This window comes from Biomphalaria glabrata, chromosome 2, assembly GCF_947242115.1.
Source record: "Biomphalaria glabrata chromosome 2, xgBioGlab47.1, whole genome shotgun sequence".
Lineage (NCBI taxonomy): Eukaryota > Metazoa > Mollusca > Gastropoda > Planorbidae > Biomphalaria > Biomphalaria glabrata.
The window spans coordinates 39,122,905-39,147,942 of NC_074712.1; the positions used below are offsets into that span (position 1 = coordinate 39,122,905).

General features: G+C 35.8%; 1 protein-coding gene across 6 annotated transcripts in view; it reads right to left on the reverse strand.

Moving 5' to 3' along the window:
* The window catches only part of LOC106063306 (serine-rich adhesin for platelets-like), a 118,648-nt gene that overhangs the window by 67,823 nt on the left and 25,787 nt on the right, over positions 1–25,038 (reverse strand). For 5 of the 6 annotated variants that reach the window (XM_056020474.1, XM_056020471.1, XM_056020477.1 and 2 more), the window contains one exon: positions 9,641–9,748. The exons of the other annotated variant lie outside the window; for it this stretch is intronic. In XM_056020474.1, coding sequence (XP_055876449.1) covers positions 9,641–9,731 — 91 coding nt within the window. In that variant the 5' untranslated portion in view covers positions 9,732–9,748. The remainder of the gene's footprint in view (positions 1–9,640; positions 9,749–25,038) is intronic. 6 annotated transcript variants of the gene reach the window in all.

Sequence of the window (25,038 nt, forward strand, 5' to 3'; positions counted from 1 at the left end):
TAGAAGACCTCCATTACATTACTTTTGGTTGACTACAATTAGGAGAGCTACATTACATTACTTTTGGTTGACTACAATTAGGAGACCTAAATTACATTTCTTTTGGTTGACTACAACTAGGAGAGCTACATTACATTTCGTTTTCAACCCAGATTTGTGGTCACTGTAGTTTATTCTTACAGAGATCTGATTACACTTTCTGAATGGCTGCCTGGTCGTGTGGTTTGAGCTTTGGACTGTCCACACCCCGTCGTTCTGCTGGAGGTTTGGACTAGGAAGTAAATTCTCTTCCACTCTGAAGGAACATCAGAATCATGTCAAACAAACAATCATTCTTTATGGACGGAAGATGGGTGGCACTCTGGAAATTTCGATCCGCAAATTTTTATTTTAATAACGATCTTTCCGATCAGATTTTATTTGAACATTTAAAGTAGGAATTAAATTTTGTAAAATAAATATTACTTTTGAAAGTTATTTATCGAACCAAGATTAACTCAGTTTATATGAGACTACATCTACTTGCCCTACAGTAGAGTCTTCAGATAACTACAAAATCTGAGAATTCTTTTTGTATTTAAAAAAAAAAAAACTTGAGATCAAATTTTTATCACAAATATAATTGAAAGCATTTGAATGTGGTTGTAATTATTAATGTTTTTTTGTTTTTTTTTTGGTGTTTTTTTTTTTTGCTTGCTTCATTTTAGCGCCCACTTAATTTCCAACCGAGTGATATCAGTTCTTCTATTGTTAGTTAAGTCTTAGAGAGAGAAAAAAAAAACCTCTCTTGTGTGAGTACTATTGTTGTACATAAGCGGCTCAATCAGGTATCAATGCACCGCACTAGAATGCACACATCGTGCAGAAACAACCACTCCAAGCTCCATCTCCCAATCCAAACCCTCCCCCCTCTCCGTCCGGCCCTGTTGCTCCCAGCCACTCACCATCTCACCCACGTGACGTCGCAGACATCTGGTTCACGCCCATCGCCTGCTAGTCATTATGCGGCGGGAAATTGTGCACTATCGATTAGTTCCCGACATGTATTATTGATGCGTCTCCATAGAGAGAGGAACACGTCTATTATCCATTACTAATTATAAGCTGTCCCCGGTGGTGTCTTAACCAAATGCACATTTCACAATGCACAGTTCACAACATATAAACAAAGTCCATGGGACTTACGCTAGGTACCAAGGACAAACTATAAATAATTAACCTTGGGGGAAATTGCCACTTTTTTAAAAAATAAACGGGGGAAAAAAGGGGGGAGACATAAAATAGAAGTATTAGTAGCCCAGTTTTGTAATCCAGGGGCGGATAGGAGTCAAGGACTAAGTATGCCTACATGTGATGACGTCCAAGGATTGTGGGATTCTTCACACAGAAGATAATCAACTTATCTTCACAGCAAAACGACAAATAAATTCTGACACAAAATCTGTATCTACAAAACTATGAAACTAAATGTCTATTTCCTATGTATTTTTTAAAAAATTACAAGCAGATACACATACTACACTACGGCTGAAATAACCTTATACCGAGCAGGTAAAAAAAACACTTCTTAGGCCCATCAGTTGAAGCATTCTCGTCTGCCTGCATTAGAACGCGCCCCCGCACCTTTAAACGCCTCACCCCCGACAAAACACTTTTTGACCTTTGTATTTTTCATTGGAATAGCCATATTTACAATAACATCGCATCATTTTTTGACATCCTCCAATAGAAAGCCCTCATTCCCAACCACGAACTCTTTTTTTTTTTTTGCACTCCGCCCCCTCCTCGGAGTTTATCCTGCTCTACTTAGTGAGTAAGCACTAACTACAGTCACGCCTGGACAAACACCTGTGTAGAAACCACTGCTGTAAATCGCCAGGCACGAACTAACCAGATTCAATGGAAATGTTTCGAGGCTGAACAACTCCAACTGAAGAATGGCTGTGGTGGTGGTGGTGGTGGTGATGTGAAACGTAGAGATATTGGTAAACCACCGTGGTCTTGTGCTCAATATTCAATAAGTGTTTAGAACAATTTTATATGAACAAGAGTGGAAGAGCAGAGATCTATAAATAGGTGACAGAGAATATTATTTTCAGATTTTTCAGAATCTGACAAATTATGAACAGAAATTTAACTATTGACGGTTAAAAAAGAATTCAATATTGACGGTGAAGATTTTAGAATTTCAAGTCTCATGGCTCGCGGAGTAGATTTGTTTCTTAGCATAACTCACGTACTATTGGAATTGTCCTCCTTGCGATGTCGACTATTCAAGACGTTCTGACTTCCGACCGATCATTGCGAAACTCGAGGGTTTTTGTTCCAATGAAACGAGGGCGCATCAAATAAACTATACACATGAAGTAGGATGTAGCAATCAAAGTAAGTTAATTAAAAACAGATTAATAGAAGAATGAAGTCAGAACGATGACCTCAGCGAAGTGACCCAATGGAGTAGAGATCTAAGGCCGGAATGAGCTTTCATTTCAAAACTATAATGTCTAATTGTTCTAATACTGTCTAGATTTGAGCTGGCCTAATAATGTTCTAATTCTGTCTAGAGTCTAGCTTGTCTAATGTGTGTTCTAATCCTGTCTAGAGTCTAGCTGGCCCAGACATGCCTACCCCCAAGACCCAGAATGTGGAACACTCAGGTTGAAAATGTGGAATTTTGGGCCCCAATGTGGAACATATGCGCGTTTATGTTTGTCAGCCATACTGTAGGCATTATAAATAAAACTTCAATTATATTACTTTAGTAACAATACTAGTTTGCTTCTTATAAATTAGATGTAAATAGTATAATTAAAAATAAGAAAATCTTTAATTCATAATTATGTCCTTTGTTTGAAATCAATAGTTCTAACTCCTATATGATGAATTCTAACCAAAATGTATTCTAATGACCTAGAGTCTAGACTCAAATGTTACTATCTATTTTTATTTGTTACTACTAGATCTAAATCTAATGACTAGATCTAGATTATTCTAGATCTACTTGATTATCTATCCTTTTCTAGGGCTCTACTCTAGTCACTCTAGATGCTGTCTCTAGTTCTAGATCTAAAATACATAATTTAAGAGTCTACTAGGTTACTTACTTACTAGTACTAGTCTAGATCTACATCTAATAAGTCCTCAGTCTAAGAACACAGATTATAATAATTATATTATAGTTATAGATCTAAATATTTATGTCTAGATCTATAGACTTATTGAGAACTAAATTTATTACATAATGTGCAATAATGATACATATAAATGATCTAGAATCTAGAGATCTATCCCCTTCTAAGTCTATTTCTAGATAGATCTAGATTTAGTATTGACATCTAGTTATCTAGATTCTAGTCTAAGTGCTAGTCCTACTTCTAAAAAAAGTCACTATCACTATGTAAATAAATTAAAAATGTAATTATTTTAATTAGTAGATCTAGATCTAGAGTCTAGAGCCTTATTTACTCAAATAATTTAGGCCTTAGCCTTACTGTGTCTAAGTTAATTAATTACATTTAGAATCTACTCTACGTCTAGATCTAGATCTTTAATAACGTATTTTGTTAAAAATCCTTTTCTTTGATTTTACTTAGAAACCAGTTCAGTTGTGTTACTCAGATCTAGATCTATACTAACTATATGAAACTATCTATAAAGACTAGATCTATTCTATATCTACTCAAAAACTAGAATAGACTAAAATTCACTAAAAATAGATCTAGAATCTAGTCGGTATACTAGACTAGATCTAGTACTAGTAGTAGACTAGTAGAGCCATTGTCGGGAAAAGAAAGGGATTTAAATGGAAAATTTGGCTTATTAACTTATTAGCACTTACTAGATTCTAAGATTAGATCTAGACTAGTATCTAGACCTAGACTACTAGAGTAGATCTAGCTGCTAGCTCAACCATATGATCCCCCATATCTTCGTAAATTTAGGACTCGCCGGGTCCGGGAGATAAAATGTAAACAATAAACACAGACCTATATATATTTTAGTTTGCATTCAGTATTTTCATTTCGCACTATTAATAAATAATGAAAAAACGGCGATTTTTTTTGTGTGTCGGAATTCAGACTTAGCGGAACAAAAAATCGTGAATGCGGAACGGCGGAACATGTGAGCTTTTTTTATGATTTTGCGGGACGGTTCCGCATAATGCGGGACTGTAGGCATGTCTGCTGGCCTAATAATGTTCTAATACTGTCTAGATTTCAGCTGGCATAATGTCTAGTTAGATTATTGTCTAGGAAGAAATTTTCCAACAATAAAATATGACGACTCAATATATTATTATTTTTTGAACTGTTTTATAGAGAGAGAGCCTAAGTGCTAGCCATGAGAATAACTGAATGGATCCATTGAAACTTTAGGCTCCATGTGACAGAAATAAATACTGGAACATTGAATTTAAAACAATCTTTTTTTTTATCGCTCTCTCTCTCTCACACACACAAACACACACCGAGAAGGAACACAGTAAGAGACACTTGAATTTGAAAAGGTCCACTAGATCCCAGGCTGACATCAGACGATTAGGTTTCAGGGCTTAATTCCTAGTCAGCCATGCGTAGCTTTAATAGTATGTGTGTGTGTGTGTTGGGGGTGACCCATAGAAAGTCTCACAATATATATAGTCTAATCGGTAGGGGTGGTGGGAGAGAAAGGTGGGGAGGGGGGGGGGGTAAATTGTGCTCTATGGTTTTACTACATGTCAATGTAAATGGCGAGAGATTTGTAAAAAAATGAACAGAAGAATGAACTGAAAAGTCAAGAGAAGGAGACGTAGAGAGATACTTGCAGTGATGAATTCATTCTACAATTAGATCAGTTATTTCTAGATAAATAATTATAGTTTATTACATGGTATTGACATTTGATGAAAAGGAAAATTTTAATGACATCACTAATAAAACAATTATGTAAATATGTAAAATAGGCTAGTCGCTAACGGATCTGTAACGGTTATTTCAAATTTCAAGAAAATAGAAGTTGATAGAATCCATATAAAATTGAACAATGATATTTGTTCAAATGTAACTCATTTGGTCGGAGGTTGACATAAAACAACTTCTAGTGATGGCTAGAAAGAAACAATTGGTTAACACACACACACAAAATAGTTGTAGAATTCTTTCTGAGAAAAAGGTATAAACTCCTGTCTCAGCGAAACATAAGATTGAGACGAATTGAGAACGACATTTTCCGTTCCAACAAAAGCCATTGGCATCATTAGCAGGTTCTACTGCACACACATTCAATGTTTCATTGCGTGCAAGAGAGTTCCATGTATTTTTACCAACTCTGCTAACTCGCGAAGAGTCATTTGCAATGACATAACATTCGTGACAATTAGAAAGACAACTTTGGAACAAGATTTTCAGGACAATCTTTTTTTTTCCCCCAAAGCCGATGGGTGGTTTCCCTTTCATTGAACTCTGAGTGTGGGGGTGAGAAGAGGTGAATACGTTGTTTCTTTAATATACAACATCATAGAATGCAATGATCAATAAATATTATGTCTTATATATAATTGTTCATCTCTCTAGTTAAACGTTTCTAAAGTTGGAAAAGATATATCACAGAGGACCCTGTCATCTGTTCCACATATAACCATGTCATCTGAAGTCAGACCCTGTCATCTATTCCCATATGATACCTGTCACATTGGCCTCTTCAATGTCTCCTTTAAAAAAATTAAAAAGAAAATTAAAGAAAAGAAACTGCCATGATATAGATCTAGATGTCAGTCAATACAGATGTGCTATGTGGAAAGACAACATATAGATCTAGATGTCAGTCAATACTGATGTGCTATGTGGAAAGACAACATATAGATCTAGATGTCAGTCAATACTGATGTGCTATGTGGAAAGGCAACATATAGATCTAGATGTCAGTCAATACTGATGTGCTATGTGGAAAGACAACATATAGATCTAGATGTCAGTCAATACTGATGTGCTATGTGGAAAGGCAACATATAGATCTAGATGTCAGTCAATACTGATGTGCTATGTGGAAAGACAAGATATAGATCTAGATGTCAGTCAATACCGAAGTGCTATGTGGAAAGACAAGATATAGATCAAGATGTCAGTCAATACTGAAGTGCTATGTGGAAAGGCAACATATAGATCTAGATGTCAGTCAATACTGATGTGCTATGTGGAAAGGCAACATATAGATCTAGATATCAGTCAATACTGATGTGCTATGTGGAAAGACAACATATAGATCTAGATGTCAGTCAATACTGATGTGCTATGTGGAAAGACAACATATAGATCTAGATGTCAGTCAATACTGATGTGCTATTATGAAAGGCAACATATAGATCTAGATGTCAGTCAATACTGATGTGCTATGTGGAAAGGCAACATATAGATCTAGATGTCAGTCAATACTGATGTGCTATTATGAAAGGCAACATATAGATCTAGATGTCAGTCAATACTGATGTGCTATGTGGAAAGGCAACATATAGATCTAGATGTCAGTCAATACTGATGTGCTATGTGGAAAGGCAACATATAGATCTAGATGTCAGTCAATACCGAAGTGCTATGTGGAAAGACAACATATAGATCTAGATGTCAGTCAATACTGATGTGCTATTATGAAAGGCAACATATAGATCTAGATGTCAGTCAATACTGATGTGCTATGTGGAAAGGCAACATATAGATCTAGATGTCAGTCAATACTGATGTGCTATTATGAAAGGCAACATATTGTTACGTATTTCTGAATCTTCTGGCTAGAAGTATTAGTAGACACACAAATAAAAACACTGCAAAGAACTTGACGACTAAACTTTCAGTTTCATATAACTTTAATGACTCTAACAATTCGTTACTGTAACATGTAGCGTAGAAGACTGTACAATATCTGTCAGTTTACAGTTAGCTATACTTCGTTGCAATTCATCTCTTCACTTCGCTGCAATTCATCCCTTCTCAACTTTCCTCGAGCCGTATTCCACAGAACAGACCAACGACACACTTCCCAGTGTCGCTCCAGGTCTCCCAAAGCTGAACCAAGTCGTACTCAAGTCTACCGAATCAGAGCCGCACACGTCTTACATCGACTGTATCGACTGTAACGGCTCAAGTCCACTGTAGTTCGCTGTATAGACTTTAACGACAGTAGTCCACTCCAGTTAACTCTACCCTAGTTAACTTGCATCGAGTCGTACACATTTCTCTTCCACAGTGCCGCACACGTCTTACATAGTCTGTATCGACTGTAACGGCTCACTCACGACTCCATACGACTGACTTTCACATTAACTCTCTGGCTTATATAGAGTCCCTAATCGCTTGTCCAAAGTTGCACAAACACGGCTAGTATCCTCTGGAATAACACGTGAGGAAACGTCACATCCTGTCTTTGTTTATACATGTAGATTCCAGAAAACATCGGCTGCAGTGTCATCTTGCCGGGGTCACAAGTTGTGACCTCTATCTGTCACTGGACATTGCTAGTACCTTTTGGAATAACATGTAAGGACACGTCACATCCTGTCTCTGTTTATACATGTACATTCCAGGGAACACTCGCTGCTGTGTTATCTCGTCGGGGTCACACGTTAACCTCTTCCCGTCACTGGTCATTTGTAACAATATAGATCTAGATGTCAGTCAATACTGATGTGCTATGTGGAAAGGCAACATATAGATCTAGATGTCAGTCAATACTGATGTGCTATTATGAAAGACAACATATAGATCTAGATGTCGGTCAATACTGATGTGCTATGTGGAAAGGCAACATATAGATCTAGATGTCAGTCAATATCGAAGTGCTATGTGGAAAGACAAGATATAGATCAAGATGTCAGTCAATACTGATGTGCTATGTGGAAAGGCAACATATTGATCTAGATGTCAGTCAATACTGATGTGCTATGTGGAAAGACAACATATAGATCTAGATGTCAGTCAATACTGATGTGCTATTATGAAAGACAACATATAGATCTAGATGTCAGTCAATACTGATGTGCTATGTGGAAAGACAACATATAGATCTAGATGTCAGTCAATACAGATGTGCTATGTGGAAAGGCAACATATAGATCTAGATGTCAGTCAATACCGAAGTGCTATGTGGAAAAGACAAAATATAGATCAAGATGTCAGTCAATACAGATGTGCTATGTGGAAAGACAAGATATAGATCTAGATGTCAGTCAATACCGAAGTGCTATGTGGAAAGACAAGATATAGATCAAGATGTCAGTCAATACTAAAGTGCTATGTGGAAAGGCAACATATAGATCTAGATGTCAGTCAATACAGATGTGCTATGTGGAAAGGCAACATATAGATCTAGATGTCAGTCAATACCGAAGTGCTATGTGGAAAGACAACATATAGATCTAGATGTCAGTCAATACTGATGTGCTATGTGGAAAGGCAACATATAGATCTAGATGTCAGTCAATACTGATGTGCTATGTGGAAAGACAACATATAGATCTAGATGTCAGTCAATACTGATGTGCTATGTGGAAAGACAACATATAGATCTAGATGTCAGTCAATACTGATGTGCTATGTGGAAAGACAACATATAGATCTAGATGTCAGTCAATACTGAAGTGCTATGAGACGATCTCATCTCTTCGTATTGTTCGCTTCAAGCCTGTCACCAGGGACAACAAACTTCCTGTCACGTTGTTAAGAATGCTTCTATTATCCTAAGAAATACTGAGTGGCCTTATTGTCCAACAAGATAATTGGCCTGAAAGTTTATATCCTGTAGAGTGTCACACGGATGCAAATACAAGTAAGCCTAATATAGGAAATGGGAATACCGACTTCAAAAGAACGTCTCTCTATCCGGTCAGTTGTAGGGGTTAGGAATGAAAGCACACTATTACAAAATATTAAAACTACAATATGTAACACAAACAACACTAAGACTAATTTGTTACTACAATATGTAACACAAACAACACTAAGACTAATTTGTTACTACAATATGTAACACAAACAACACTAAGACTAATTTGTTACTACAATATGTAACACAAACAACACTAAGACTAATTTGTTACTACAATATGTAACACAAACAACACTAAGACTAATTTGTTACTACAATATGTAACACAAACAACACTAAGACTAATTTGTTACTACAATATGTAACACAAACAACACTAAGACTAATTTGTTAGACATTACAAAGACAAACATCAAAAGCTGGAAATGTTTTAGCAAGTTGAAGGTCAAAGGTTAAATGTTAGAGTGAACGATCTCCAAGTTGTAACACTAGCCAAGGTTGATACTCAATAATGGAATATATTTTTAAAATTCGAATAATCTAATAACTGCTATGCTATATTCTAGAGTTGATTAAACCAGTTGGGGCCAACAAGAAGAATGACGACTACAAGCAGCCTAACTTAATAGGAAACTTGAGTGAACTAGTCACATGCTGTACTAGGAGAAACAACTGCACTTCTAAAGACTACTTGAAAAGACTACAAACAGAAGAAGCATTGTCTTACAGCAAATATCTACGCACGCTCACGTGACCTAATGATATGTGACCTTTAGAGGGCAGACGTACAGGAGGAGAGAGTATTTCGATGGGGAGTTGGAGCTGTTAGTAACAAGGAGCTTACTTTCAGTGTGAGTACTCCAGTAATGGTGCAGGTCAGGCATCAAGGCCTTCCTGGCGTCAGGGCCGTGAGCGCCGCTTAGGACACTGCTCATGATCGCGTAACTGGATCCTGAAAAAACACGGACATTGGAAGGGTTATGCAGTGCACGAGTCCAGAGCTTAATGTGGACACAAAAAAATATTAACATGGCTTTCAGAGTGCTTGACAGATACGACAGGGAAATAAGAGAAGAACAACAGGCCTGTAGGAAGGACTTTAGACAATGCAAGACAAATCACAGAATATAAATTGCTAATGAAGGAATAGACATGTAGAAGATAAAGGTGTCGTAGAAGTTTAATGAATAAAGAAAAAAAAAGCGTATAGAAGAAATGGCGGTAATGGCCTTATACGTTGAAGAGATTCGAAATTAAATCGTTAAAATAAATGTTCAGACTCAAGTCAGAAAATATTGAATATGTTTTAAGAAACGTTTAATCTGAGTGTATTTCTTTGTACAGCAATGGGATAATGTAATCAACTGTCACACATTTTAACGGTTGCGTTGAAAAGATCATCACATAAAAACTGTACCCTGGATGCGACCCAGGATTGCCTCTAGTCTTAACGAGTGTTGCCAAGAACCGGAAATAGGATCACTACAGTGGGGGAGGGGTGGGGTGACACAGAGAAAACCCTCTTTGGGTTTGATGGCCGGGCTTTCTGCTCTCACTCGAGAGACAAGGAGAACAATACATCCCGCCTACCTGGCTGCCCAGGAGACACGCGTGAGACCTGCTAGACAAGGCCTGAATAGGTGTGTCATTGAATTCAAACTACTAGAAATGTGTTTGGTTTTAATTAAACAAAATATACAAAAATACAGAAGGAAAATTTTTTGATGACTTATGATATTTAAAAAAAAAATCAAATGTCAACACGGATTTTTTCTTTAAAAAAAAATTAATGTACGAAGTTGTTATTCAATAAGACTCGTTAGCCATCTTTTTTTTTTTTCATTACTTTTGCCACTGTCCATTCTGGCGATCGCACAACATGGTCTACTTTGCGAGGTCCTGAGATCTTAAAGGGGTAGCTAGGTAAGGGTACACTTTTCAGACCTTGGGATCTATAGAGGCAGAAGATGTAATCCTCATCTGTTTCTTTGGTCGACGGATAACGAGGGTGTCGTGTAGCCAGCACAACGATCTTGTCTTTACTTCTCCAACGTACGTCGGGTGTCTCTTGTTGAGTTGGGTGGACTCAGGGGAGTCCTTAAAATTCCAAAGTCCAACCCCCCCCCCCCCACCAGGTTTCACCTCGATTCCAACAGGAGACCCTTGAAAATATGAGATTGGGGTCAGCCAGATCGGGTAACGCTTAACAATGACCAAGGAGATGGGAGGCGGGGGAGAGGCTGCTAAGGAGGGTTCGGGAACAAGGCGGTAAGTATCAGCCTCTGGCAAGCTACTAGTGGATAAGTTAAAGAGACAACATAAGATTTAAATCTAAAACTACTAAGTATTGTCCCTGAGTTTTATGTACAAGTCTAACTCGATGACCTTGCATGAGATGAAATACATTTGATTCAAGCGAAACGGTTTATTCGTTGTTTCGCTAGGCAAAGGATGTTCCTTTCAATGACTCGCCGAACGGTGTGTCGCTTGATTACAAACGGCATGCCAATCATTTTATTTTCGAAAAGGGTGAGGGGAGAGCAGGGGGGATCGAATGGTAATCGTTTTGATTTTGAGTCAAGATGGGGGGGGGGATGCGCTTTTCAAGGCTCTTTAAGCAGTCGAATAAATCCCAAAATAGAAAGGCAACGCCGCATTCAGGATGCCGCATTCAGGATGCGACCCTCTACTCGACAGCAGTAGACCATGCATGTAATTGTATTTCTCTGTACACATTATTATGCGAGTGCGTCAGGGAATTGTTGTAAAGACAATCAACTTAGAATAGGTGCATTACAAACACAAAAAAACTAGCCTCTGAACATCAAATAATTAGCTAATTACTTAGTACAAATATGAAGTGTGCTCGCTGAATGTAATCCGTTGTGCTTATTAAAAGAACTATTTTGGCAGCTTCACAAATAGCATAAGGAAGAAGGGGTGCCATTTAATGAAATGATAACATTTAGAGGCCGTTAGATTACCTCCCCTAGCGCTAGGTCCAGAGAAGAACAGTAACGACTGGTTTCGTTGAAACACAGGTAACTTATAGGGAGCAGCGAACTGACACAAGCTAATGAGACCCGGATGTCAGATGACGAACTATTTTGAGGACATTTAGATTCTGTTTCATGGTAAATAAGCTAAAATAAATCTTTTTCACATGGCGCAAGAAAAAAAAACAACACTTAATTACAAGAAGATCTGCTTGAGAACTATGATTAAAAGATCGGTCCTCTATTAGGACAAAAGCAAGGGCTGACAAACGAATGACTAAACAAAATGGGCTACACTTGTACGTACTGTCTACTGTGCTCTTGTCAAGTTTGTGCTCAAATCCTGATCACCCGAACATTTCATAGTGTATTACGTAACTAAGAAGTAAAGGAGAGATAGAGACAGACAGACAGACGCCGATTACATCAAAGTAAAGCTTTGATGGTTGTGAGGGTCGACAGAAAAACCAACCAATGTTTTTCTCCCAGGCCTTCATACAAACTCTAAGACCAAATGACTAGGTGAGGCAAGACTTAGCACACTGACAAGTCATGACTAACATACAAACTCTAAGACCAAATGACCAGGTGAGGCAAGACTTAGCACACTGACAAGTCATGACTAACATACAAACTCTAAGACCAAATGACTAGGTGAGGCAAGACTTAGCACACTGACAAGTGATGACTAACATACAAACTCTAAGACCAAATGACTAGGTGAGGCAAGACTTAGCACACTGACAAGTGATGACTAACATACAAACTCTAAGACCCAATGACTAGGTGAGGCAAGACTTAGCACACTGACAAGTGATGACTAACATACAAACTCTAAGACCCAATGACTAGGTGAGGCAAGACTTAGCACACTGACAAGTGATGACTAACATACAAACTCTAAGACCAAATGACTAGGTGAGGCAAGACTTAGCACACTGACAAGTGATGACTAACATACAAACTCTAAGACCAAATGACTAGGTGATGCAAGACTTAGCACACTGACAAGTGATGACTAACATACAAACTCTAAGACCCAATGACTAGGTGAGGCAAGACTTAGCACACTGACAAGTTATGACTAACATACAACCAGATCTTGACGCTAATAACGACACAATGGAGGCTGCGAAGAAAAATCATTTGTCATCTTTTAATTCACTTGTGTTTTTGTTTCTCTTAACCAAGACATTCGTGGATGAAGAGTAATTAAAGTTGTTTTTAAGCTGGGTTTTATTTTTAAACACTGAAATAGCAGAAAACAGGAGAGGAGAAAAATAAACAAGAAAAAAACTGGCTATATTTTTTTTTTCAGAAACCCAGCAGGACTATTTCTGTTGACTAATAAGAGAAATTTGTGGTGTCAGAAAAGAAACTGAATAGTACACATAAAATTTAACGATTTTTTAAAAATTCGTTAGACTAGCTTAAAAACAAATGTGTGTCATTGTGGTATTACAAAAAAAATAAATTAATAAGATTTGAAATGAGCCTCATAATACTATCAATCAAAAATCTCATTCGCCTTGTTTAAAATAGATGCAATATACATTGCTTAAAGGACACAATCAATAGACTAAAAAGACACAGACATTTTCTCTATCCAAACACTTTTGAACGGGAAAAAAAAGAACTTTACTTCTAACTGCAAAACAACAACACAATGTATCGTCTGCTCAATTAGAAACAAAAGCACAAGACATGGAAACCTTCACCAAAGCTAATAAACAAAAGAGGAAAATCGGGTAATTCTGAATGACAGCATGTGTCAGCCATCTTTGTTATTATTTTGCTATTGTTTAAGTTCCAAAGAAATCCCAAAATATGTGTCTTTAAAAATACCAAGAATTGACACGTGTTTTCAAAGTGTTATTTTCTTTTTAATTTTAATTCTTTTGAATTGGTGTCAATATATTACGTTTCTTGTTGTTCTTTTTAATTGCTAAATATTGCCAAGTTTGAATTTTCTTACCAATATTTTTTAAAAATACAATTGATGTTTTTTTTTGTTTGTGTGTGTGTGTGTGTTTTTATATTCCCTTTTCTGTGTTTTTTTTTGAAATATAATAGAATATCTAATTCTAAATATGTTGTTGGCTTTGTTGTTTTCAGCAAATGTTTGGGGTTTTTTTTATTTCTTTTGTTTTAAATGTTAATTTTATAAATAGATCTATGGCTTTTGTGGCTTGTGCCAATTAGATTGTTAACAATAAATAGATAAATCACAAACTCCACAAATAAAAAAGAAAATAAAATAAATAATAAATATAGATATATAATTATAACTAGTGCTAATATTTAAATACAATAGAAAATCCATTTAGGTTTGGATGATAGATCTAGATATAGTAATTTTTTAGCAATTAAAATAAAATAATAATAAAAAACAAATCTGAGAGAACACCCAAGATTTAAGAATACAGTAAAAACAATAACAAAGATGGCTGACCATGCTGTCATTCAGAATTACCAAAAATAGATTCAACACAGCTACAGAAAAGGCATCCGATACACAAATACATAAACACATAAGCAATTAGACAATACGTTGATATGATTCACGTAATAGACATAGTCAAGATATTAGTGAGGAAAGGACAGAAATGACTAATAGGGCCTACATTTTAAAATTACAAAACAAGTAAATGCTTCTATCACAGTTTTTCGCTTATTTTCAGATCTCGACAGTGTCATAGAGTTAGCTAAACTATCCAGTATATCTCATTCACAGATGTCACTTCTCCGTTACATATAGACATTTGGTAGGGCAGTCAAAAAACTGCATAACTAGATCACCACGTCAACATGAAGTATTATTATAATACAAAGAATTGAAAATATGCATGGAATCAACAGTCAAATATATTGGCAATAAAAGCGTCTCTCTCTCTCATACACTTAGCTATATGAGAAAATCGTGTGCAATTAGATTGAGGGTGAAGATGTGGGTGGCTGAGTAATTACCCAATCAGCAATCCTTTCATTGTACGCAGGGCCCCACGCGGGCCAAGTTCTGAAGATATCTCCATTGACGTGAGCTTTGAATGATGCAATACAAATCTATTTATTAGCTTAAGGTTATTTGGCGCTGATTGTGACTTGGGATGCATTGAGTTTTGGACAACAGCAGTACAGTGATCAATCGTGATTTAAAATAGAGGGTGTAGCCGGAGGATAAAAGCCATAGTGTATATATATATATATATATATATATATATATATATATATATATATATATATATATATATATATATATATATATGTATGTATGTATGTATTATTGGTACATCAAACGATCTTGATCTCATAACTAGATATAAGCTGTGCATGTTACCAATAAATACATTTTCTTGTGCTATTGTTTTCGTACAACTAAGAGACTGGAAGGCCCTGAACGTGTATTAAGCGTGAAAGACAAAATGAGAGAAATGTGAGATGGATTTGTAGAAACAATATGGAGATGTCCTACCTTAACTGTGCAAAATTGTATTTATTAATCTATCTTCCATATTTGGAGGTAACCCCTTTTTTTTATCCACAGTTTTTTAACGCATAGATCTACATTTGTACATTTGTCCGTGAATAATTAAAAGAAAAAGAAAGGTAGCTCTACATAGTCTGTGACTATCTTCCCTACCGTCCATGTTATATTTCTTTTCAAACTTTAATAACACAAACACACACATTCAGATAAAAAGGAAATATCAAAATGTGTTAAGAAAGTGTCTACAATCCCTACACACCAAATAATTCAATGCTTAACTAAAAAAAAAAAAGTGAAAAAAAAAGTGAAAAAAAAAAAAGGGGGGGGGGTATCAATTGAAACTATTTAACCACAGACCTATATAGGTCTGTGTATTTATATAGGTCTGTGTATTTATATAGGTCTGTGTATTTATATAGGTCTGTGTATTTATATAGGTCTGTGTATTTATATAGGTCTGTGTATTGAACATTTGTATGTCGGCTTTATGAAAACGTATTAAGAAGACAATGTGAAATAAGAATAGGTTTTGGGGGAAATGAACCACTGCAGTTTCGAGAAAAGTGCTTTGTTCTATTACGTACATGACATCATCAAATTTTGTGCTTTTTTGTCCCGGACAATCCACAAGTTGGAGAATCAGTACACAAAATCAGTTGCTAGGGTTTTCAGTAAACAAAGTTTGTTGCTGGGGTTTTCACTTGTATATATAGCTAGAAGCTTGAGAAAGTCTTTAAATGGTTACTGTTGCTCTTCTCTAGCGCATGTCACGTATTCCTTTGGCAAGCACTGTGAGATTTGGGGCATTCCCTTTTGTTGACATGTGGGGAAAAGTCTTCGTACAGCCGTTGGGCGCCAAACAAAGACAAATCAGCTTGAGATAAATAAAGATACTTAAAAAATAGTGATCAGTTGAAAACAATGCAGACAAGACTATCTACTATTACTATTAAATAAGTACTAAATTGGATTGTATTTCCAGGCCAACAAGTTATAAGCCTTAAGTTATAAAAGTTCAATAGTGAAACAAGTACTAAGTTGTTGACATTGCAATAAGTAGTTGGCGAAGTTCATTCATTATGTTTATTTTGAAAACATTCATTCATTATGTCTATTTTGAAAACATTCATTCATTATGTCTATTTTGAAAACATTAATTCATTATGTCTATTTTGAAAAAAAAAAGTATATAAAAGTTCATTAGGCCTGTCTCTATATGGAACTTGAGGCTTACAAATGATAGTGCCACGTGTAAGCCCATTGAGTGCCCTGGCCAAACTACCAGGGAATGTGCAAGGCCAGACAGCATGACTTACAGACGCATTCAATAAACTTCTGCAGGGCGAGGGGAGATCTACATTCAGAAACGGCAGGGATGTTCTTATCGACCTGGGCAAAGTGTTAGCGCAGAGGACATTTACATAGCAAGGGGGAGAGTGTGCCATGGGTGGGCCTAGATGTAAGAACAGTTCACTTTGTCTGTGTGTGTGTAAAGGTGTGTGTGTGTGTGTGTGTGTGTGTGAACATGGAAATGTGAACTTCAGTGACATTTGTATTACGAATAAGATTTTCCTTCTATACATTACTTTCTTGCGATTGTTTTCTCTTGGGCCGCAGTTGAAATCCTAATTTTTGAATATCCCGAAGCAGACGATGTTGGTGATATTCAAAGGTAACTCTTTACTGTCTGACTTTAAAAAAAAATAATTTAAACATTGCATTTCTTGGTTTTTATGTATGTTTGTTCAGTTTAGAGGAAGAATGGATCATGCTATACATGTATACAAATACGAAGGATGGTATATATGTATAATAGTATGTAAGATGATATTATAGAATACATTTGTGGTCTAATTACTACCCTTCAGCCTGCGCAGAGTATTTTTAAAGTGATAGTTGGCTCGCGCAGACCAATACCACTCTTTAAGCTAAATGCAGTTCACAGTAGCACAGAAGTCTGAGACGGCTGTGAACAACAGATAGCCGTAGGTGTTATATCGGAGTTTCCGTCTCCTAGACTGGCTGCTGACCAAAGCTATAGAGCCCAGCCTGCCCAATGGCCGACTTGGTTCTACATCTAGATCTAGTCCTACATCTGGATCTAGTCCTAGAGTTAGTGAATACTAGTAAATCTAGTAATAATAGATGGTAAAGGTCTAGCCCTAGCTAGAATCAACTACTAGCCTTTTTTTAAGTATTTGATTAGACTTAGACTTGACTAGATAGATCAATATAGTCTCTAGATCTAGATACAATCTACGTGGTTTACACAATCATCATCATCAGAGAAAAAGAAAACGCCATAGCTTCCGGCGGCCATTTTAAGATGATACATATGTGTGTGTGTGTATATATATATATATTATATATATATACACACACACACACATAAGTATGAATGTTGGTGTATATAAGTACGAGAGACGGCGGGATTCAAACCCTTAAAATGAATCCTACACAACATCAAATATAAACATCAAAAGGGAAAAGTCGTTAAAGAAATACAACATATAAGTGCTTTGACTATTCGCAACAAAGACCAGATTTAGGGGAGGGAAGGCATGTTTATTGTATTTTAATAATGATACAATAAACATTATAGTAAGCACTGACCCTTATATTTATAAGTGAAGTAAACAAGCTTTTTTTCATTGCCCGTTCAGAGCCAGTGCTTTATGAGACAGATGGTGTAAAAAATTAATAGACAAAGTAAAAAAAAAATTCTTGAAAAGTTACATATACAGAATCTTGAGTTCGCTCATTACAGTTTGAATTATTAAGTATACTCATTAATGCTAGCATATCAAAGGGAAGAGACTTTTGATGGTGGTCGCATATATGTACAATGCCTGGATTTTCCACTTTGCAGGCAACATATAAATTTTAAACTGTATACAAACTTCTTAATGTGATTAATTCATATACAAGATTGTTTTCCTTTGATTTCCTCACCAGTTTTTAATACAATAATAATAGAACTCTCTTATTGAAAAGATTAAATGGATGAAGATCAATCCCATATTCGGGATGCTTTTCTGCGCTTATTAAAATGAGACGGTTAAAAAATCTTTGCAGTCAATTTATTAATTTTTCCATGGAAATAGGACTAAAAGCCTCGCTTATAATTGTTAGATTGTACATTGCATTTGTGTTCGTTGTCCAACTTAGCGAATACATCACTACAAGATGAAATGGTAATTGTTTTGTTTATTGGCTAGTCATTTTAAAGACTTCCAGTCCAATTTCATACCTAGAGATCGTTTTATTTTTGTACAAGTTGTTTGTGGAACAAAAACATTTAACTTCAAGTACCTACAGTAGAATACAAAATCAATATGGATATCTAACGAATTGCCAAAATTTTTTAAAAAGCTCGATATGTAACATATAAGCCTGATCCGGTTTAAGCTGATATATATATATAGGTCTGATGTATGTGGTTGACATACATAATATCTTTTTAAATGTACTTTTTATTTCATGTTCTTAAATTATAACATGCACTACGGAACTAATAAAAGTTTTTCATTGACGACGCTCTAAATTATGATGACTCATAACTCCGCTTTCAGGAATAGATCCCCTCCCTTTTTTCACCCAATTACGTAACTGTCTTTTTAGACTCTTTTTAAATGTCTTTTGCCATTGCAGACATTTCTTTGAAGCGCCCTCAGTCAACAATCAATTGTATACTAAAAATATTCTCCAGTTGAGCAAATGCTGATCTAAACTACGTGTGTTACGTCTGTAAAGGTCACGTGGTATTTGAAACGAGAGGAAGCCTCTAGCATTAAAATTTGAATACCCACAAACCTTTTTAGGTTTATAAATATGTGACCAATCAATAAATCTCATAGTTAGTTTAACTTGCATGCTGCCAACCTCTAGTTTTCCTAGAAGTGCAGAAATAAAGAATAACCTAGAACCTTTTATTATTGTACCCTTTTTAGAATAAGCGTGATCATATTATTGCACCATATAGGAATGCGTCTCATTACACAATAGCACGATTTAAGAATGGGTGAGAACACGCTACTTGGCAACCATGGAAACACATGAATGCAAGGTCTTTAAATTCTAAGCGTCACTAGAAAGTTTTGCCAAAGGCTAAATATCATTTCGAATTTATTTTTTTCTTCTCTGCTTTGCCAGTCGAGAAAAAAAAAAGAAATAAAAGGATCAAATTGTAACTTCTATTTCATGCAGTTATAGAATAACTTTGATCGCTAGTTACAAAATTTTTAGTTGTTTTTTTTTTAATCTAAAATACCTGTGTTGATTTTACAATGATAATTCATTTATTCAGCCTATATTACTCTACAGTGATTGGCATCACAACCTGCCCTAATCATTATAGGCAACTGCTGAGCAATATATTACCTGATATAAAGTATTGCAAGCAAGAAAATTTTAAACAAATCCTTTAAAAATAAAAAAAACAACTCTACACTTACAACTATATCTCTCAATAGTGTAGAAGTTATTTCCATTATTCCATTTCAAACAAATTATTAATTACCAATAATTAATTAACCAATTTGTTGTTGTTGTTTTTTTTCTCTTACGTTTTGTAGGTACATAAATAATTTTTTAAAAGTTTCAGCTTGATGCAAGAATAGATGTGGGAGAAATAACCTGCATATCTAGCCGTATCTGTGAATACTGAAGGATTAATTTCCCTTGTTGGTAACAAAATAATTATTATCAGTAATTAATTGATTAATTAGTTATTTTTTATTGATTCATGTCTTGTCTATGCCAATGAATAACTGCGCAAAGTTTCAACTTGATCCGAGAAAGGTTGTGGGAGAAATAACGTGTACGAATTTTTTACCAGACATACAGAGATACAGACAGACAGAGTGAGTTGAGATAAGCTTTGTAATAAAAGTTAGTAAGCAGATGTATCTAGTGCGAATCTAAGTGTATAACAATATTGATGAAGAATGTTTATTCTTATTTTGCAGTCCAGGGTCAACAAGAGTTCAACCAATCCCAGTAATCACCTTTTTTTACTTATATTTTTCATAGTGAAGATCCGATTTACATTCTTTACACAATAAAATACGGTAAAGAAGAACAGAAGCATAAGTGATACGGAGAAATGTAGCGGTGAAACAATGAAACTTGAAAACAAAAAGGTAAGAAAATGAAACGAGGAGTTAGCAATGTCAATGACTCTATGATTAAATATCACTGCTGAAAATTAACATAGATTAAAATTACGTTGTGTTACAAGGACTGCAGTTCTATTCTGTAGTGTTAAAAATGCTTACAATTATTATTTTACTACTTCTGTATTCTGTACACTAAGATACACCGAAGAAATCTATGTACGAAATTCTCTTTAGTTGATAAAATATATTTTTAAGATGTTTCGGGTTAATGTCATCGGGGACCGATTCAATTCTAGATCTAAATGATACTAGTTCTCGTGTTTGTTAGTTCTAAAAGACAATTATTTCTTTCTTTTCGTGTCGAATGTCACAAGTATTGTGTCAATTATCTCGTCAAATGTGTCAAGTATCTCGTCAAATGTGTCAAGTATCATGTCAAATATTGTATCGAATGTGTCAAGTATCGTGTCAAATATTGTATGGAATATGTCAATTATCATGTCAAATATTGTATCGAATGTGTCAAGTATCTCGTCAAATGTGTCAATTATCTCGTCAAATGTGTCAATTATCGTGTCAAATATTTTATCGAATGTGTCAAGTAAGACGAGTCGAATACGTCAAATATTTTATCGAATCTCATAATTGTAAAATATATTCTGCAACACGCTACAAACAGTGTAATAACTCTCGCCAGAGTTAGATCTATCTAATTATGGATTCAATGTAAACTCTTTAAAACAAACGATTACCATGCAGACACAGATACACACCTATACATACACACATAAACTTCGACAATCATTCAAAATATCTTCAACAAAAACGAAGATTTTTGTTTTGTTTGGTAACGTGTTTGTAAGTCTGTCTATGACTGAAATGTTTCATTCAAAAACATGAACTCTTTGACAAAGTGAAATTTGTATACAACGAGCAAGTTGGTTTCTTGCAGTCATTTGGACTCAAAAGTAAAGTAGCAATTATACATAAAACACTGAACCATAATCTTCAAATACAAAACAAAATTTAATAAAATACTCTGAAAGACACAAAGATAAAGGCACATTCCTCGTCCCATATGCTAGGACAAATTTGTACAAAAGCTCCTTCTTCCCTAGTGCTATTAGAGCATGGAATGGGTTGCCTGAGCTAGCCAGGAAAACCAGTGACTTGGCAGAATTTAAGTCATTGGTTAATATACATGACTAAATGCATGACGAGTAGGACGTAATCATCTTCTTTTTTGAAGTAACGTCTATATTATATAAGATAAGAAGATATATAGAAGCTTCCGTCTAAGTAGTCTCCTCTATGCCAGAGAGTTACTACGCGGACAAACTAACTCGTCGTTAATAGAGCCTTCGGGTAGCACCTGTGTCCCTAACTCCTTACCAAGACATTGTCTCAACTTGTTGATTGTATGGTTTAATGGGAACACATCTACACACTTGTTTTGTAATGCGGTGAATTGGAAAACACGAGCCGTTATGATTTTTGAATATGATCTATTAAAACGTTGGCCAAGATTTTTATGGTGACCTTGTCTAGCCACGATCTATCCTATTGTCATGACTTTAGAGCAGGAGAAATGACGTAATCATGGAGCTAGATCTAGTTGCCACGACCTCAACCAAAAACCTAACGGACATTGTAACGGGACCACTTCCACTATCAGTAAAATACTGGAATTAAGTTAATGTCATTTAAAAATGGAGGTGGGGAAATTTCAGGGGGTGTGGACTCGATTGTGCAGTTGAAATCCGGAATGTTAACAGCTTCATTTTGTCCAATTTATATTGGTTAAAGTTTTTATAAATTAATATGTTAAAGTAAAATACATATATATATATAGGCCTATATGCTACACTCTGGCAGAACCAACGACGCCGCTGACCCCAAACTGTATCGGCACGTTCCTTTGGATACATCAGCTGCGTGGAGTAGGGGGAACTGATGTGTGGGCGACATCGTTCCGACCACAACTAATGCCCAGGCATTCATCTTATTTCCATGAGATGATCCATAGTCGCTTCGCGACGGAAGGAGGAGGCCATATATTTATATATATATAATACATCATTATCTACTATGACCCGTTGTTATGGAGTGTGTGTATGTGTGTGTTTCTATGGTGACGGTGGGAAGAGGTTGGCGATTGGTTGTGAATGAAGCAAGATAGGTGGCGTTGTCGTCATTGATCTTAGTTAGGGCAGACGACTCCAGAATGTGACACTGAAAGGTTGTGTTATTGTAGTGAGTTAGATTTTGTTTAAAAAAATATGACTAAAGTCTAGTAAAAAAAATGTTATCTCATCTCCACTTGTCTATATTAATATAAAAGGTATACCTGATATTCTTCATAATGAAGTTAATTAAAGTATTCTAGTTGTCTACCAGCAGTTTGGTGCTATAAGTCAACAACATCGATGTGGAAGGAACTAGGAAATAGATCTAAATGTTGTTCGTCATCAGTACTTATGTGCTATAAACGTTTCTCAATGGAACACATCTTTTTTTTTGGGGGGGAGGCTTGAATCAAGACAATAAAACTGATCAAATTAACTCATTGACCGTCACGTGACTGGGTAATGTGACGACCCGCTTTATCAATTTACTGACAGCACGCACACAAGAACACACTCACACGACCCCGCCCTCCGATATCTGAGCTCGTGTTTGTGTAGGGCAGTGCGTTTGTGTAGGCCAGTGCACGTGAGACTTGCTTTGGAAACAGAACAAAGTTTCCGGCCTAATAAATTTTGAATGACATAAGTAAACAGGATACCACAGCTGCCCGTGACGTCATAGTGACGTGTGGTTAGCGATCAGAGTATTACTATCCAGACATCAGTTATAGGACACACTAGCTTACCATGTTAAGTTATAAATAGCAATGGTGAAACTAAACCATAAAATGTCAGGGGTCGATATAGAGAATGTACATCTATTTTGGATTTAGACTAAAATGAAGACTTTATAGAAAGAATTGAAGAAGAATTAAAACATGAAACTTACTCTAGGACCAGAACATATTTATTTTGAACCATTTCAAGCACTGCCTCTCACTATGCTACACTATTTATTTACTAATTTATAAAAATATTTTGTAAAGAAGGTAGTCGTTATTTAGTTTGACATGAATACTTTAGAACAAAATGTGTTTATAAAAGAAAACAATGAGAAGATAACATCAAGGATAAACAGGCCTGTCACTGGAAGAGATTCTACTTAGGGTACAAGAGGAATGGAGGAAGACGGTCAACAGATCATGTGTGGTGCCCTAACGGTACAACAGACTAAGGGCTAGCTCAAGGTGAAGGTTTATAAATTAAGCCGCATAGTTTTCATCTGTTGCTGTTTGTGTGTATTGAGTCAATAAGGAGGGTTCATTGATTTGGGACAATCCAAGGAAATCGTGTACGTTTCCGACAGTTTGGATTCTTTTTTTTTTTTTTACAATTATGAAATCGCATTTTTTTTACAATTACAATACCTCTATACAAGTCAGAACTTCATGGAACTGGACGCTGGAGGGTGGAACCTGGACACTGATACCAAAAACGGCTCTAACGATAAATTTAACATTTGATGTATATCGCTGAGAAAAGCTCGTTGGCCACATGGGGGGTAAACTCTAGATTGAGCGTTATTATTTTTCAAAGTAAAAAATAAGTAACTTTAAATTTGGCTAGAGAACTAGATCTAGATCCAACATCGGTTTTGAAAGGACTATCGCTTTTGGGATTCTCCGAATGTAAGTTTAATAAATGAATGTTCAGGAAAATGTTGAACATCGTCTTCTAAGACTAGATCTAAAGGCCTGTCATTAGAATAGTAGAAAGTGTAGTAGATCTAAAGGCCTGTCATTAGAATAGTAGAAAGTGTAGTAGATCTAAAGGCCTGTCATTGGAATAGTAGAAAGTGTAGTAGATCTAAAGGCCTGTCATTAGAATAGTAGAAAGTGTAGTAGATCTAAAGGCCTGTCATTGGAATAGTAGAAAGTGTAGTAGATCTAAATGCCTGTCAGAATAGTAGAAAGTGTAGTAGATCTAAAGGCCTGTCATTGGAATAGTAGAAAGTGTAGTAGATCTAAAGGCCTGTCATTGGAATAGTAGAAAGTGTAGTAGATCTAAAGGCCTGTCATTAGAATAGTAGAAAGTGTAGTAGATCTAAAGGCCTGTCATTAGAATAGTAGAAAGTGTAGTAGATCTAAAGGCCTGTCATTGGAATAGTAGAAAGTGTAGTAGATCTAAAGGCCTGTCATTGGAATAGTAGAAAGTGTAGTAGATCTAAAGGCCTGTCATTGGAATAGTAGAAAGTGTAGTAGATCTAAAGGCCTGTCATTAGAATAGTAGAAAGTGTAGTAGATCTAAAGGCCTGTCATTAGAATAGTAGAAAGTGTAGTAGATCTAAAGGCCTGTCATTGGAATAGTAGAAAGTGTAGTAGATCTAAATGACTGTCATTAGAATAGTAGAAAGTGTAGTAGATCTAAAGGCCTGTCATTAGAATAGTAGAAAGTGTAGTAGATCTAAAGGCCTGTCATTGGAATAGTAGAAAGTGTAGTAGATCTAAAGGCCTGTCATTGGAATAGTAAAAAGTGTAGTAGATCTAAAGGCCTGTCATTGGAATAGTAGAAAGTGT